The sequence below is a fragment of the Typopeltis vanoorti genome, chromosome 17 (assembly GCF_054136105.1).
Source record: "Typopeltis vanoorti isolate ZY-2024b chromosome 17, IOZ_Tvanoo_1.0, whole genome shotgun sequence".
Taxonomy (NCBI): Eukaryota; Metazoa; Arthropoda; class Arachnida; order Uropygi; family Thelyphonidae; genus Typopeltis; species Typopeltis vanoorti.
The window spans coordinates 36,420,942-36,439,587 of NC_143565.1; the positions used below are offsets into that span (position 1 = coordinate 36,420,942).

General features: G+C 38.8%; 1 protein-coding gene across 5 annotated transcripts in view; it reads left to right on the forward strand.

The window, feature by feature from the left end:
• LOC150097294 (hepatocyte growth factor-regulated tyrosine kinase substrate-like) overlaps nucleotides 1–17,762 on the forward strand; it is a 274,352-nt gene extending 256,590 nt beyond the window's left edge. For all 5 annotated transcript variants that reach the window (XM_090407192.1, XM_090407195.1, XM_090407196.1 and 2 more), the window contains one exon: nucleotides 17,209–17,762. In XM_090407192.1, coding sequence (XP_090263318.1) covers nucleotides 17,209–17,507 — 299 coding nt within the window. In that variant the 3' untranslated portion in view covers nucleotides 17,508–17,762. The remainder of the gene's footprint in view (nucleotides 1–17,208) is intronic.
• The last annotated feature ends 884 nt before the right edge of the window (nucleotides 17,763–18,646 follow it).

Sequence of the window (18,646 nt, forward strand, 5' to 3'; positions counted from 1 at the left end):
TGATTATTCAGGCTTCCATGGAGTCAAGAGACTCATTGTGGGAGGTCCTTCCTAGGAAACACAAAGTCTATCATACCACTCTTTGAACTCATTGACCATTCTTGCTCTCACCACTCTATCAAGCAATGCATTTTTTGCATGGAGGGTAGTGGAACTACTCTCCATGCAAAAAAAAACCACTCTTCACCCCTCTTTCTCACAGCTCCCTTTCATACTTTCCAGGGATGGCCTTGTCATCGCTCCTTCTCAATGCTCCACAAAGTGAAAGAACTCCTCAATGTCCACCTTGTAACTGCCTCTCAACAGTTTGTCATCTCTCATTCTTCTATTCACCAAACTCTGTAGCCCACATTCCCCCAGCTGATCCTCATAATTAACATTGTAGTCCTGAAACCATCTTTGTTGTCTGCCTCTGCACCCTTTCCACAGTTAATTATCCCCTTCAAATCCTGGGGATCTAATTTGAGAACAGTAGTCTAAGTGTGGTCTGATCAGGGTTTTATACAATGGAATGATAACTCTTCTATCTCTGCAGGTCAGCATCATTCTCTGTATTGCAGCAATCCTCTGGGTTACCTTCACCATCTTTGCAATATGCCTCCTGAATTTCAGTTTTTTATCGATCATCACACCCAGATCTCTTGTCTCCCCCAACTTCCTCCAGTACAGCTTCTCCAATCGAGTATGCAGCTTCCCATCAATGTATCCCAAACTTCAAGACTACATTTTGCTGCATTAAGCCGACACCCCCATTCATTTGCCCATCTGTCTAGTTTATTTAAATACTCTTGCAGGACTGCCACATCTGTACTATTACTAATAACCTTTCCCAGCTTCACATCATCTGCAAACAACTGAATATCCCCTTGCAATCCATTGACAATGTCATTGATATAAAGGTTAAACAATACAAGTCCCAGTACTGAGCTCTTTGGAACCCAACTTGTAACCTTCTGCTTCCTTGATATTGCCCCACCATACACAACTCTCTGATACCTATCAGACAGCCAATCCTGAATTCAGTTGGCTAACCTGACATCTAAACCCATATGCTGTAACTTAAATATCAGCCTATCATGTGGCACCCTCTCAAATGCTTTTGCAAAATTCAAAAAAAATGGCAGTGTATGCCTTTCCCTCATCAGCTGCTCTTGTCACTTTATTATAAAAAACAATCATATTACTTAAGCAAGAATGCCCCTTAACAAATCCATGTTGATTTTCACAGATAACATTACCCTCCTCTTCCCAACACTGTATATAATCCCTCACCAGTTTCTCCAGGACCTTAACAACTACTGATGACACACAAACTGGCCTATAATTAGACACTTCCAGTCTGCAACCACCCTTATGCAATGGCACTACCTTACCTTCCTTCCATTCCTTGGGCACCTTTCCTTTCCCATAGCCAGGCTGTCATTGAAAAGCAAGGCCAAAGGAGCTGTCAGTTCTTTAGCACGTTCTCTCAAAACTTATGGTGAAATACCATCCAGTCCCACAGCTTTACTGACATCCAGAGTACTCAGTATTTGGAACACACTCTCTTTTTGCACCTCTAAACCTTGAACCTGCCTATCCCTCCAGGATGAAATACTCCAATAAAATGTTCATTGAACAACTCCACTATGTCCTCTGCATCAGTCACTATATTCCCTTTTTATCCCACAATGTCATTCTTCCACAATCATTTCTCCTCCTACTGGCCACATAGCTAAAAAAATTCCCTAGGATTTTCTTTGGGTCTTAGTGCCAATCTCTTCTCATATTCCAGTTTTGCTTTCCTCACCATACTAGTCACTCTCCTGGCCTGAGTCTTATATTCTTCATGCATCTGCTCTCCACCCCTCTCCTTATATCTCTTCCATAATCTCTTTTTCATCTGCAGTTCCTGTTTGATATTGTTTGTCATCCACTTTACACCAAATTGTGTCTGCTTCTTCACTCTTGGAATACAGCTTACTACTGCTACCAACAAATATTCCTTCACCGTTTTCCAAGCACTAATGATATCCTGGCCTTCCAATTCCACCCTATGAAACCTGCCCCAAGTTGATATTTATGACTATTATAATCACCTGCCTTATAATTACACATATGTTCCCTTTTCTTTGATACTTCTGCTTGTCTATTCATCTTCCATGTCAAAACCACATGGTCACTCTCTCCAACTGGGGGAGAGATGTCATCTCAGTTATTATCGGTTCTTCTGATGCTGTGACCAAATGCAAAACTCTTGAACCTCTTGTTCTCTCTATTACATGTTGCCTAAGACATTTGTCCCTCAAGAATTCTAGAAATTCCATTCCCATATTACTACATGCATTTTCCTCTTTCCATTTTATACTGCTGTAGTTAAAATCTCCCATAATAATCATTCTTCTTGCACTTACCAAGCTCAATTGCCTAAACATCTCCTGCTCCCCACCCCTCTGTACTCCTTGGCTTGTAGCAACATCCCACTAAATATCCTATCTTTCCCACCTCTACCTCACACCGTATGCTTTCAAAACCATTAGTGTCACTGCCTTCCAAAGCCTCCACTCTTAGAGGACTTATTTGCCTACGTCACTTATCATAAGCAGTACTCCACCACCACATTTTCCCCTCCTATCCTGCCAAAAAATGCTGTACCCTGCCACTTCTATTCCTGCTATTATATCATCTTCTGTCAACCACATCTCAATGATCCCAATAATCTTTGGCCAGACTGACACTACCAGCACCACCAGTTCATCTCCTTTATTCTGGATACTCCTGGCATTAGTATAAAATTTATCACAATGGTTATTTAGTTAGAGAACTCTGCAGACTTGAATTGGATTTATTTAGAAGAATAACATCATCTGCATAAAGTAAAGAACTGAGATTAACATTTTCAATTCAGATATTAGGTTTAATACCCCTTTCCTTCAAAGTATGATCCATATAGATAATGAATAACAGTGGAGATAATCTGCATCCTTGTTACTATCTTCTTGTATCTCCTTTAATTCTAACTGCTGACTAACAACTCACATATAGTCCAAGTATGAATTGATATATTATCCTATTTTCACCATATAACTGTACTATTTTGAACAGCTTTTCTCTTTGCACCTTATCATATACCTTTTCCAGATCTATGAAACTTAAATACAGACCTTTATTATATTTTCAGGACTTCTCCACTGTTGCTCTTAAAGTGAAAATTTGATCCTGACAGCCTCTATTAGCTCTGAATTCAGTTTTTTCTAAAATTCAAAAAGCTGAATTCAGCTTTTTCTTCTTCTAAAGACTTCTCTTCCACAATTTTTTCATAGCTCATCATACCTTGACTTAAATACATTCACTGTCTTTACACTCACCACACTTTCAGGTAGTGTATTCCAATCACCCATCACTCTCCATGCAAAAAAAATCTATTTCTTGCACCCTCCTTCCAGGAATGACCTTGTTTTCCCCATCTCTAGACATTCTATGAAAAATCTCATCCATGTTATATGTTTTGATCATGTCTCCTCCCCCCTCCTCCTCCACTAAGCTCTGGATTTGTATTCTCTCAATCTGTCCACATACTCCATTCCAGAAACCAGAAACTGACTGAGTCAATTGTCTTGGAATCATCTCCAGCAATTCATTATCCTTTTGAAAAACCAGGCTTCCAAATCTGTGCACAGTAATCCATATGTGGCCTGATCAAAGTCCTGTACATTGGAATCATAACAGCCATACTTCTACATGTCAGTGTTCTCATCATTCCAACAAACAGATTGGCCTATAATTTGAAGCCTTGGTCTTATCACCCCCTTTATGAAGTGGAATAATTTTATCCTCTTTCCACTACTTTGAAACTTGGGCCAATCTAAGACTCATGTTAAAAATGTAAGTTAAAACTTGTTAACACCCTGGAACATTCCTTCAAGACATGAAGTGATATATTATCAAGTCCCATGGCCTTGTTAATATCAAGTTACTCAGGTCTTCATATACCTTCTGCTCACTCACCATCTGTCATTTCTCCTCCATTCCCACTGCTCTCAATTTCTGCATTATGTTTCATTCACAAGGATAGAATACCCTAATGAACTACTCATTTAACACTGCTATTATATCCTCCTCATTGTTTATCATTCTTTCTTCTACTGGCCATGTATCGAAAAACTCCTTACGATTTCTTTTAACCTCATTTGCTAACTGCTGCTGATACTGCACTTTCACTATCCTTACCAAGCAAGTGACCTTCCGCTCTTTGTGCTCCTCATGTAACTGATTATTGCACTCATCTTGTGCTGCCTCCACAAAGCCTTTTTTCTTCCATATTGCATGTTTCACCTCTTCAGCCATCTATTTTACACAAACTTGATCTAATCTCCTGACCTTGGGAATACACTCAGTCACTGTCTTTGCCAGATAGTTCCTGAGTAGGGATAAGCAGCTTTGATTTCCTTTCAATCCAGTTCCTTATTCTATGATATCACTGCAAGTCACCTTCTGAGTTTGTCACAATCATTCACCTTATTGTTCCACATGTGACCCTTTCTGACAAAAGCATTCATGTGGCTGCTACCACCGAAGTGATCACTTCATGGTCACGTTCAACAACTGGAAGAAGATTTGACACTTCATTTACAACAATATCTTCTGATGAGATAATCAAATCCAAGATCCTCGATCCACATGTGACCTCTATTTACATACTGTTTAAGGTAGTTGTCCCTTAAAAACTCAAATCCATTTTCTTCAGTTCCTGATGCTGTCTCTTGATTTCAGTTGATATTACCATAATTGAAATCACCCTTTTTTTATTAGTCAGACCAGTTTGCCTAAACATTTCCTTCTCGCTGCTTCCCACATTACCAAGTCTGGGCAAATTAAGGAGGAACCTGATGATCAAACTACAGCTGCTTGTACTTTTACATGATTAAAGGAAATTGAAGGAACGATGGCCAGTTACGTTAAGCAATACCTAAAAATAGTTATAGAAAAAGGCTGAAAATTATTAGGATGAATTTATGAGCGGAGGATATCATCATTAACTGGATTGCTCTTTTTTTGGAGGGGGGGGCATTTAGAAAATGTGTTTACTAAAGTTCATTAATAAATGAAGACATTTAAGAACAGTATTAAAACATACAAAGTGATTAACATGAATTAAAATTAATATATTACATATTATAATTACAGCTATTTTGCCTGCTTCAGTTTAGGAGTGCCCCTGTTTAAATGTCATTGGCTATTTACTCATGGATTCTTAGGGCATTGTGAGTGTAAATGTACCAAAAAGTATATGTAGCATAAGGAATAGAAATTTACACATACCTTTTTCTGGGTGTTGCTGCTTTTCTTCTCTTCTGTGATGTCGAAAAACTACTGAGTGTGTGGGGGTAGGCAATTTGGTAGAATTGTCTACCCCCACACACAGTAGTTTTTCGACATCGCAGAAGAGAAGAAAAGCCGCAACACCCAGAAAAAGGTATGTGTAAATTTCTATTCCTTATGCTACATATACTTTTTGGTACATTTACACTCACAATGCCCTAAGAATCCATGAGTAAATAGCCAATGACATTTAAACAGGGGCACTCCTAAACTGAAGCAGGCAAAATAGCTGTAATTATAATAGTTTATTAAGAGGAGTAACATGGGAGTTTTCCCAGAAATAATATACCTACATAATATACATATATTACATATTTCATCATCATCAATTCCTGGATAGGTATCCTTACGGAGTGTGCATAATAATATTACATTTTTTGTTTCTCTCTATTCTTTTTCACTTTTCATCAGCTGCCTGGTTTCAGAATCCACTCTGTATGGTTAACACTATATTAACCTCCATGGAGTCTGAAGACTCATTGCAGGAGATCCAATCTATCCACACAGTCTGTCACACCTTTCCTTGAACCCATTAACAGACAAAGCATTCACAACTGAATCTGGCAATCCATTCCACTCATTCACCATGCTCCAAGCAAAAAATCTAGTCCTCACACCCCTACTGGCCACAGCTTTATTCAACTTCCAGGGATGACCCCTTGTTCTCTTCTCTCGAGCCAAGTGCTGAAACATTCCCCCCTGCATCTATCATATAAAATCCTTTAAGCAACTTAAATGTTTCTGTCATATCTCCCTCTTTTCTCCTATCAACCAACCTACAATCCACATACCTTCAATCTATCCTCATATGGAACATTCCACATGCCACTCACCACTCGCCTCTGAATCCTCTCCACTGCTTCCTCATTCCTAAGAAACCCTGGGGACCAAACTGGAGCACAGTAATCCAGATGTAGGTATATCAAGGCCTTATAAACAGGAATTGCAACTTCCTTATCTGTACTTGTTAATGTGTCCTTCACTAGCCAAGTAATCTTTTGGGCTACCTTAGCAACATGTCCTCTAAACATTAACTCCCTGTCTACCACCACTCCTAAATCTCTAGCTTCATCTGTTTCTTGGAATACAGTGCCATCAATGTGATACACAGCTTGTAATCTATTTATCCCAAAATGCATAATTTTACATTTCTCAACATTAAACTGACACCCATTAACTTTTGTCCATACTGACAGCCTATTTAAATCGTCCTACAAGCTCTCCACATCACCTTGATTAACTATTACTCTACCTAATTTTGCAACATCAACAAACAACTGAATATTTCCTTTCAAATTATTTCCTATATCATTTATGTATAAATTAAACAGCAATTGTCCCGGCACTGCCTATCCTCAATCGCCTATCAGGGATTCCCGATAGGCGGCATCTGTGAATAAGTTTCGTTAAACTAGTGCTCCTGAATTTTATCGTAATTGCAAGTATCTTTTTTGTGCAAAATAACCAGTAAACGGAATACAGAGGGTATTAAGGAGCTAACTACTTCTACACAACTCGTAAGTATCCATAGTCCATATCGGTTATTTTTCAATCAAAAAAACAGCCATGTGAAAGCACCCAATATGCATACCATGCGAAGTAAAGATGGGGGCAAACAATGAAATATTACTTCTGGTCCTGTCAGCATAGCGCAGCCAATAGCCAACAAACCAAAAGACAATACGAAGTGTCGTAGTTGCAAAACCGAAGTTACCGAAAGGAAAAAAGGTATATCGTGCTATTTCTGTTGCAACTGGCTACATACTTCCTGCACAAAAATAGATGAATCGGTGCTCAAGCTTTTTATCGAACTGAACCAGCCTTTTTTCCGTTCGATGTGCCTTCCTTCTGTTAAACAGCTGCAGAACCTAGGCAAACGAGTTGAAAATCTCGAACAACACCTTAATAACACAATCGATACTTTCTTGTCCAAAATCCAAAAGTTGGAAACAAAGCTCGAGATACTCGATGACCAGTGGCCAATCGCAAGTGCATCTGTACCCACTAACGAACTCCGTGATTTAATCGCATCAATCAATGGTACACGCGTTGCTCGAGGCCAGAAACAGGAGACGCAACGCCGTTATTCTGAACTATCTGGAGGAAAATGGTAAATCTTTAAAAGAAGTAGTTAGCAAACTAGCAGGTGAATGCAACTTCGATCCCAGGAATATCATCAAATGTCATCGCTTCAGTCCCATAAACAAAAGAAAGGACGGAACGAACTTTCCACGTCTTGTGAAAGTGATCTGTGATACACCGACAAACACTTCCAAATTAACAATGGTGATAAATAGCAAGCTAAAGGACAGTTTCCCCAAATCGCGTGTATGTGCTCGTCCTGACTTAACCTTTGAACAAAGGGAACCAAGACGCCAACTCAGAAGATAGCTAGAAGAAAAACACCAAAATGGAGACAACAGCTGGACCATAGACTACAAACAAACCAAACTAGTGCAAAAAGCAAGTGACGCCACTAGTAGCCACCAAGGAGACCAGTATGCAGGCACTGCATAGGGAACGTGCAAGACCCATGCGGTCAAAGTCATGCCCCACAGACCCTTGCATATCCACTACACCAACATCCATGGTCTCAATCCCAACCTTAATAGCAACCAAACCCCACCTACTCTTCTTAACAGAAACTCGAATTTCACCTTCCTCAGCACCATCCATCTCAACCATCCAAACTATTCACTATTTAACTCCTTTTGAGCCGAGGGTGGTATCTGCGCATATATCCCCTCTGACATACCCTGCCAGAGAGCATCTAACCTAGAATCCCCCAACTTTGACCTTCTTTGGCTAAAAATATCCCCACCCCACTCAGTATTTTGAGGAGAAGAAATTTTAATTTCCTCTCCTCAAAAGTTGATTTCCTCCAGTCCCACTATCCTAATAGTGAAATCATCCTCCTAGGTGATTTTAATGTCCATAACACCAACTGGCTTTCCTCTTCCAGTTGTACAGATCCTGCAGGCAGAGACGCTGAAATATTTGCCATCACCAACGACCTTACATAAATAGTTCACAAGCCGATCAGAATACCAGATAACCCAAATCACTCCCCAAATACCCTAGATGTCTTCCTTAACAATGACCCTTCCAAATATACAGTGAATGTAGTGAGCCCCCCCCCCCCCCCCCGAGTAATTCTGACCACAATCTAGTGCTCATCTCCTGCCCCATGCAACAATGCTTACACAGTCACACCTGCACAAGAGTAGTCTGGCACTATAACAGTGCCAAATGAGACAGCCTCCAAGACTACTATGCTTCATTCCCATGGTTGGACTATTGTTTGCAGTCTTCCAATCCAAACATATGCACCGAACACATCACCAAAGTAATCCTCACTGGATGATAACATACATTCCCCACACCACTCTGAACTGCCATCCCCCTATCCAGGCCCTGGTTCTCCAAAAGATGTGCCAAGGCTGTACTAATGAAAAACCAGGCATACCACAACTGGTTCAAATTAAGAACTCCATCCTCCTTTAGTGCCTATACTGAAGCCTGAAACAGATACAAAAAAATCGAGTCCAAAACAGAATTTGAATGGGCAAAAAGCAGGAAACTTCCAGCCTGTCCTAGCAGCAGCCATGCCATTTGGTCTCTTGCCAAAGCAATTGGTCACAATTTTTGCCCTACACTACTTCCACCTCTATCATACCCAGATGGCTCAATTGCAACATCACCCACAGAAAAAGCTAATCTCCTGGCTTCACACTTTGCCTGCAATGCACACATAACCGACAATGGCAAATGCCCCGTAGTCATTCCAACTGTGCAACATACAATGCCCCCTGTATCCTTTTGCCAGAAAGAGATTATAAACCTGTTGTCAAAATTAGACAAAAAAAGCCCCTGGCCCTGATGGCATTCCTCCAGTTGTCTTGAAGATCCGTGCAGCAGAACTGACTCCTATCCTATGCCGTTTGTACACAGTATCTTACTCCACTGGTATATATCCCAAAGCCTCTAAATTGGCCTATATTGAACCCATTCCCAAAAAAGGGAGACAAATCGCAGCCATCTAACTACCACCTATCTCACTCACCTCAATCCTATCTAAAGTGATGGAGAAACCATCAATTCTCAACTACTACTCTACATTGAAGCTACCCAGCTATTAAGCAACCACCAGTATGGATTCCGCCGATGCTGATCAACAGGTGACCTACTCTCATATATCACCCATCTCTGGACATGTACCATGGAAAAATTTGGCAAATTCCAAGTAGTTGCACTCGATATCTCTAAAGCCTTTGATCTGGCACAAAAGCTTACTAAGCAAATTTCCATCATTTGGACTATCTTAGGACTTCTGCAGATGGATTACCAGCTTCCTATCTGGATGCACACTATGTATAATGGTAGATGGCTCCCTATCCTCTTACTATCCAACTAATGCTGGGGGTCCCACAAGGTTCAGTTCTCTCATCAACCCTCTTCCTTCTATACATCAATGACCTACTTCAGTTGACCTCCAACCCAATACACAGTTTTGCAGATGACAGCACATTGCACTCCTCCCTTTCATTTGAAAAACCTTACCGTACACAACTCACTTCAGCCCACAGAACATCAACCACAACTTCCCCTAACGCAGACCTCCAAAACATCCTCTGATGGGGCTCAGATAACCTGGTCAACCTCAACGCTAGTAAAACCCAGTTCTGTCTTATTTTCCACAAAAAAAAAAGAACCATTTTCTCCCAGTATTATTTTTGATAACACTCAAATCCCCAGACAAGATGAAATTTCTCTTCTCGGAATTACCATGGCATCAGGCCTCTCCTGGCATAAACACATCACAACCATTGCATCCTCAGTTTCCAAAAAAAACTAGGCTTTCTCTTTCGCTTAAGACGTTACTTCACTTCAGAACAGATGTTAACCTTATACAAATAGCAAATCTGCTCAGCTATTGAATACTGTTCTCACATTTGGAGTGGGGCTCCTAAAATCTCCCTCAAAATGCTTGACTCAATACAGAGGAGAGCAATTAAACTGATAAATGATCCATCTCTTACCGACTCACTCCCCTCCCACTTTCACTTTCACATAGACGTTTAGTCTCTGCAATTTTATATTCTACAAATATTTTCATGGAAAATGCTCATCTGAAACAACATCAATAATTCCCCCACTCTGTACTACACCCATTGGAACACTTACAGCCACCTCCCAACATCCCTTCACAGTACACCTTGAAACCCACAGAACAAGTTTCTTTTCCTCCTCCTCCTTCGTCCCTGCTACTGCTGTACTGTGGAATAGTCTTCCCCTGAGGTATTTCCCAAGAAATACAATATACAGGCTTTCAAATCGAATGTTAACAAGTTCCTCCTTTCCCAACCCACTACCCATATACGGTACTAAAGTACTATAGGTTGACCAGCCAACCTCTCGTATATGGGCCCAACATAAAAAAAAGAAAAGAAAAAGCACTGAATCTTGTGGCACACTACTAGTGTCATCTGCTTTTGCCTCAATTCTGCCCCTCCATGCCATTTTTTCATCTGTCTAGCAGCCACCCTCTTATCCACTTAACCAGTATCATATCCATCCCCAATTGTTCTAATTTATGTAGCAGTGTTTCATGTGGTATTCTGTTAAATGGCTTTGCAAAATTCAGCAAAATCATCATGTAGCCATTTCATTTGCCAGCCTGGTTGGCCGAGCATTAGTGTTAGCGTATCCACTCTCCAGCCAAACATCCAAGCCCATGGCAGGTTTGAATCCCACCATGGGCTTGGATGTTTGTTTGTGAAAATACTAGTGGTGGCGGTCAGCGGTAGATGGCATTGGTGTAGATAATGAAAGTAGTTGCTGCTGGTGGAGACGGAGAGTTGTAAAGTAGGTACCCTCCCTCGATGAGTCTTTGAACTCCCTGGAGGTGTTATCTAATAATAATAATAATACTTTGTCCAACTCAGCTGTTACTTTATTATAAAAAGTTAGTAAATTACTAAGGCATAACCGACTCTTCACAAAGCCATGTTGCCCCTCATACAGTATCATATTTTTATCTGCCCATTCTTGAATTCTCTTTTTTATGAATTTTTCTAATACTTTTACCCCACTCCTGAGATACTGATTGGTCTGTAATTTGCTACTGTAGTCTTAGAACATCCTTTATGCAAAGGAATATTTTTGCTCCCTTGGAACTCTATACCAGAGCTGAGACTTAAATTAAATAGCTTAGTCAAAGGCATTGCCAGTTTCCTTGCACACTTTCACAAAACCTTAGCTGATATCCCATTTAATCCCACAGCTGTTACGTTGAGATTCTGCAATATCCTAACAAATCTCCAATTCATCCACCTCTGTTCCCACATTAGTGTCTGTCACATAGGTTGAAGCAGTAACCTCACTAGGAAGATATATGCTCGCAAAGTGGTCACTCAGTAACTCAACTATTTTTATCTGCTTCTGTCTTCTCATGACCATCATCATTCATTAAGGGTTAATCTTCCATAGTCATTCTTCCTCTTACTTTCCACATAAACAAAAGAACTCTTTGGGATTTCCTTTAGCCTGCTTGGCTAAACTTTTCTCTAATCTGATTTTGCCTTCCTTGCCATGCTGGTCACCTTTCTCTTTATATATCCTCCACAGCATTTTCTTCTTCTGCAGCTCATGCTTAATGATATTACTCATCCATCTAACTCCTATCCAATTAACCCTCCTTACCCTAGGTATACAATTTAATACTGCTTCCTCTAGATGACCCTTAACTATATCCCATGTACTACTAACATCCTTACCCTGCAGTGTTTTATGTCATGGTACAGATTTAAACTTCTTCCTAAGCATGTCATAATCACCTGCCTAGTAGTTACACAAATACCCCTTCTTGATAGAATATTCCTCATGTTTTACAATTTCCCAAGTCAAGACCACACGTCATTTTCACCAATTGGAGGCAATGTTGTCAGCTTGGTTATGGATAGCTCTTTTGATCCCATGACCAGGTCCAATACTCTCCCACCCCTACTCCCCTCCATCACATGCTGCCTTAAGTAATTATCTCTCAATAGGTGTATAAATTATATTTCCTTTCTGCTATGTGATCTTTCTTCCTTCCAGTCTATAGCTCCATAGTTGAAGTCCCCCCATAATTATTACTTGACCTGTACTCATTGTACTAATTTGGCGATGCATGTCTTCCAGATCATCTGTGGAATTCCCTAGCCTTATAGCAACAACCAACTGTTTATTTTGTCTTACTGGTCTTAATCTAACACCAAATTGCTTCAAATGAACAGCCACCCTCCTGCCTGTCTCATATTCCTTTTGGTTGTAGTTCATCTGCTATCATCAACAGTACTCATCCCCTTCCCCCATCCTATCTCTTCTCTATCTTCCCTGAAAATACTAAACCCATCATGTTCGATCCATGTAACTACATAATCTGCTGTTAGCCAAGTCTCACTAATGCCTATAACATTTGGTGAGGTTGCACTAACCAATGCCAAAAGCTTGTCCCTCTTGTTCCTCCCTCCTACCTTTACTTTCTGAATTGACTCCCCTATTCAATATTTTTTGCTTGAGAAACTAGATTCCTAACTTGATCATTCTCACACTCACTTGCTTCATGGGTGCCTTCATACAGACTCACTCACTTCCACCCTAATTGCTTAAGTTTCCCTGAATTTACACGTTAGCATGCTCGGTGAATAAAGCTCTTCCAAAACCATTTGCAGTCCATCTGCATTGTACAAATCCTTCTTTCTGTCAAACAGAGACATGGATTCACTAATTCTACACCACTCCTTTTGCATCCTCTACCAATAGACTCGGCTATCAATGCCCTCCTCCTCAGTTTGTCTATCATAGCATGATAGGAGACTTACAATCTTCACCTTCTCACTCTTAAGTTTTGCTTCTTCTAACAACTCCTTTACATCCTCCGTCATAGAATACTTCTTGCCTCTCAAATCATTGATACCAACCAAAACAATAATTTCCTTCAACTTACTTTTTTGCATCTGGATGGCGTGGCTAATATTGTGAATTTTTGCTCCAAGGAAACAAAATTTTGCCAAACTTTCGTTAAGTACTTTGATTATTGAATTTTCATATATAATTTTCTTTTTAACTTGTTTTTCTTGTTTGTCGGTCGGTCTGTATTATTCTTTCATTTTTCAGCCCTAATTAATTCTTGCCGCATCTGCAGTTTTTTGATTTTGCACTTTGTCCTATACAGGATAACATTTAAGTGTGCTATTTCTTTATTGATATCCATTTCGTTCTCCTCTATTTCCACGGCTGCATGTTTGACATTATTAATGTCATTTTCCATTAACGTCTTTTCATCAGTATTTGTTGCATTCTCGTTACCTTACAGACATTACTTTTAAAACACTTAATACATATTCTCTCTCTCTCCAGTTTCAATTCCTTCCACATATTCTTTAATTTTCTCAATGCATACATTTCGCATACTGAATAATATCCCACAAATTAAAATCATCAGACAACATGGTCTTTGCCACCAAATGGAAGAAAATATTAAGGTTTTGGGGGATTAGTTGTCTGCAGATGCAACATATTGTTCTAGGAAAAGGGAGGATATGAAACCCAGCTCAAGAAGAAAAAAATTGATCTTGAGAGGATATCTGAATATCATCAAAGGTAAGTGAAATGCTCATGAGAAATAAGTCATAAGTGCATTTTGGTACTACTGAAGTTTGCCAGGATATCAGAATTTAAGATGCTGGTTGTGGACAAAGTTGTTATGGAAAATAAAAGACCTAGATTACTAACAGCAAGCCTCCATAGCTCAGTCAGTATAGACAAAGCCCTTTGGTCGAAAAGACCGGGTTCAATTCCTGCCCATGATATGAGCAGGAATTGAACCTTCATCTGGCCTCTTTCGACTAAACGTGAGTTAGCCAGTCTCATACAGAGATCAAGGGTTTTTCTCTTGGAAACCCGGGTTTTTGTCCCTCAGAACAGGCAAACTAGCCTGTGGACACACACAAACACAGATGTACAGTCATAAAAATACATATTTAATCCCTTATTAGGAGGGCTCGATTAAAGAAAAATTACTAACAGCAAAGCCTTAGCATTTCTTCTAGCTTTCTTTATGCAAATCCTACCCATAAAAGGTTGTAAACCCACCACCCCACACTCACGCACACACACTCTCTTACTGAAAACCTGAACTGGCTTGAAAGATATAGTTTCATCTTCCCTTAGCGAATCAAGAGTATGGGACAAGGATTGAGCAGATGATAAAGAGGGGGTTCTAGGTTTAGCGTTTCCACCATGGAATATCCAATCCACTGAATGTGTCTTTCTATGGCATTTGTGACAGATGGAATCATGTAATAACAGTGCAGTTTGGATAAATTGAAGTAAATAACAGTTGCAGAGGTTCCCTGAAAAATAACAGATCTGGTTTTAGATACATCATGTTAAGGGGTATCAGGGAATTGTGAATGTCAAAATGGTTTTGGATATTTTGAAGTTTGCTTGTTCTGATTGATTGTTTATGGTGCTGTGTGATTTTCAAATAATAAGTTTCCATAAAGAGCCTGTATTAATTACATTCAGATAAGCTTCTTCAGATTTTATTTGCATTTAATTTCTTTGACACTTCACTTTGTTTCTTAAATATTTTTTTAAATTTATATTTCTTGAGATATTACTATTCCAATCATTTCTCAGTGAATGGCCAGATATTCAGAGTTTTAAAAATTAAAACTATTTACATTTTTTTCCCCTGCAGATCTCTTGAGATGTAAATATCAGAAAATAATGGTGATATTTTAAACAATAAATTACACCATAACCACAGTGATTAACTTTAATGAAATAAAAGTACAGATATTTCGTACTGAAAATAACAGTACATCATCAGTATGTAGAAAAAAGCAAATCAAAGCAACGGGAATACAAGGTGCATGCAGCAGTCGGCACCAATTAAAAACTGTTGCCACGTGCTAGAAATTAATATGAATAAATAATATTATTTAAAAAATTTATTAAAAACTATTTTTGATGACCAGATACCTTGTGAAAGTAGTCTAACTTGCTTTGGGCAAACAGGCCATTCTGTGGAAAAAAGAATTAATGAACATCAGTATTATATCGAATACACGAAACCTCATAAGTCTTGTCTGACACTAAACACAGCATCCAGTGAGATGAAGCTTGTCTTCTCCATAGAAGCAGGTTTAAATATGAATGCCTTTTCAAAGAAAGTTGCGAAGCCCTTTTACATTGGCCAAATCTGAATCAGAACAATTGTCTCTCTCTCCCAAAGGTTTAGGAGACTCTTATCTTATGTAACTACCAAAAATAGTTTTTAATAATTTTTTTAAATAACATTATTTATTCATATTAATTTCTAGCATGTGGCAACAGTTTTTAAGCCACCGACTGCTGTATGTACCTTGTATTCCCGTTCCTTTGATTTGCTTGTTTCTACATACTGATGATGTACTGTTATTTTCAGTAAGAAATATCTGTACTTTCATTTTATTATAGTTAATTACTGTGGTTATGGTGTAATTTATTATTTAAAATATCACCATTATTTTCTGATATTTACATCTCAAGAGATATGCAGAGGAAAAAAATTTTAAATAGTTTTAATTTTTAAAACTCTGAATATCTGGCCATTCACTGAGAAATGATTGGAATAGTAATATCTCAGGAAATATGAATTCAAAAAAATATTTAAGAAACAAAGTGAAGTGTCAAAGATAGCAAATAAAATCTGAAGAAGCTTATCTGAATGTAACTAATACAGGCTCTTTATGGAAACTTATTATTCGAAAATCACATAGCACTATAAACAATCAATCAGAACAAGCAAACTTCAAAAAAAAATCCACACAAAACCATTTTGACATTCACAATCTCCCCCCCCCCCCCCTTAACATGATGTATCTAAAACCAGATCTGTTATTTTTCAGGGAACCTCTGCAACTTTTATTTACTTCAACTTATCCAAACTGCACTGTTACATGATTCCATCTGTCACAAATGCCATAGGAAGACACGTTCAGTGGATTGGATATTCCATGGTGGAAACGCTAAACCTAGAACCCCCTCTTTACCATCTGCTCAATCCTTGTCCCATACTCTTGATTGGCTAAGGGAAGATCAAACTATATCTTTCAAGCCAGTTCAGGTTTTCAGTGTGTGTGTGTGTGTGTGTGTGTGTGTGTGGTGGGTTTACAATCTTTTATGGGTTAGGATTTGAATAAAGAAAGCTATAAGAAATGCTAAGGTTTTGCTGTTAGTAATTTTTTTTTAATTTCGTGTGGGATTTCCCCTCCTTTATTCCCTTAGGACAGATTGAGCCCTCCTAATAAGAGATTAAGTATGTATTTTTATGACACACATATCCATGTGTGTGTGTGTGTGTGTGTGTGTGTGTGTGTGTGTGTGTGTGTGTGTTCACAGGCCAGTTTGCCTGTTCTGAGGGACAAAAAATCAGAGTTTCTGAGAGAAAAAACTCTCAACCTCCATATGAAACCGATTAACTCACCTTTAGTCGAAAGAGATCAGATGAAGTTCCTAACATCATGGATGGGAATTGAACCCAGGTCTTTTCGACCAAAGGGCTTTGTCTATACTGACCGGGCTATGGAGGCTAGCTATTTTGCTTTGATTTGCTTGTTTCTACACACTGATGTACTGTTATTTTCAGTATGAAATATCTGTACTTTCATTTCATTAAAGTTAATTACTGTGGTTATCGTGTAATTTATTGTTTATAGTCATGTCACAGGTACCTTGAAAGAATGGTGATATTTTATTTTCTGCTGTTTGTTGAACTTTTACAGCTTAGCATTTTCTTGTCTCATTTTCTTCTAGGAATGGCAGGAGCTCTTTCTTCTGTTCCTCAGGGACTACCATATTCTTCTCCATGTATTGTTTCTAGTACTCAAGCTCAAACCTCTTCATTAAATGTTGCTATTCCATTCTATAATGGAAGCACTACACCGCAAGCAGTTGCATTAATTCCAAATTCAGGACATTCAATTTTGCATCAGCAGCAACCACTTTTTGTTCCTATGAGTGGTCATCATACAATACCACCAGCTGTAGAACAACAAAACCCATGTAACCAACATTCCCAAAAGTCCATAGAACCTCTAATTGTATTTGATTAGACAATGTAAATATATTGTGCATTTTAATTACCGCTTTTGATTTTACATAATTTTAAGGCTCCAATATTTTGTAATAGTTTGATTTTCGTTAATTTTACAATTTCATTTATAGTCAGTACTTCCCAAGTTCAAAGCATATATTTTAAACTTGAGCTTTAATAGTGAACTACAAAGGAAAATGTAATGCTTAGATTTTGTTACTCTTTTTGAGTCAAGCTTGTTATTTTACTGAACAATAAAAATCTTACCAAAAGATCAAGGCAATGCTGAATCTTGACGTAATATAAAAGTCCCCCTTTTTTTTTTCAGATGATATATATACTGGGGGGGGGGGGGGCTCCTGACGTGTCCCCTGACGCCTATGGCGTCCAACACCCCCCCCCCCCCCCCGAGTTCCGGACTGGTAGGTTGGTTTTCCTTGAATTCTGAATGACTCAAATTTTGAAGATTCGACACTTAGGGTTGCCCCTAAGTGTCGAGTCTTCAAAAGGGGGGTACTTCCCCTTGTGCCTATGGCACCCCCCCCCCCCCCCCCCCCGAGTTCCGGACTGGTAGGCCGGTTCTCCTTGAATTCTGATGACTCGACGCTCAGGGTAGCCCCTGAGATTCAAATAATTTGACAAAAAACATGAGACACAAAAACGTTTCATAAAAAAGGTTTATCATTTTATATCTATAGAGTAGATATATATGAAACTTAATCCTTAAAACTAAGTTTATGAATCCATTAAGACTTCAACTCAGTTTGATTTGATCAACTGTATATTTTGAATTTACTTGCAGTAACTAGGTAAGTCAGCATTATTTAAAAACCAAATGGGTGATATGAATGGTCACATATGATTATTGACCTCATTTATATAGAGCAAAACAGTCAAAGCTGTACAGTGTTATTCTCTCAGATATATCTTTTTTTTTAATTATAAATAAAATAATTCTATTAGGAAATGGTGTTTCATTTATTGCTTTGCTTTCAAATTATCCATATTGCACAAACACAAAAAAGCCTCCTTTTTCTCTTGACTTGATTAGTTGTTAATTGTTATCAGCTTACTGCAGCCCTCATGAAATACCAGCTTCTTGGCATTGCACAGACAGAAATCACCTTATTTCATCTTTATCATTTTTAGAATTAGTAG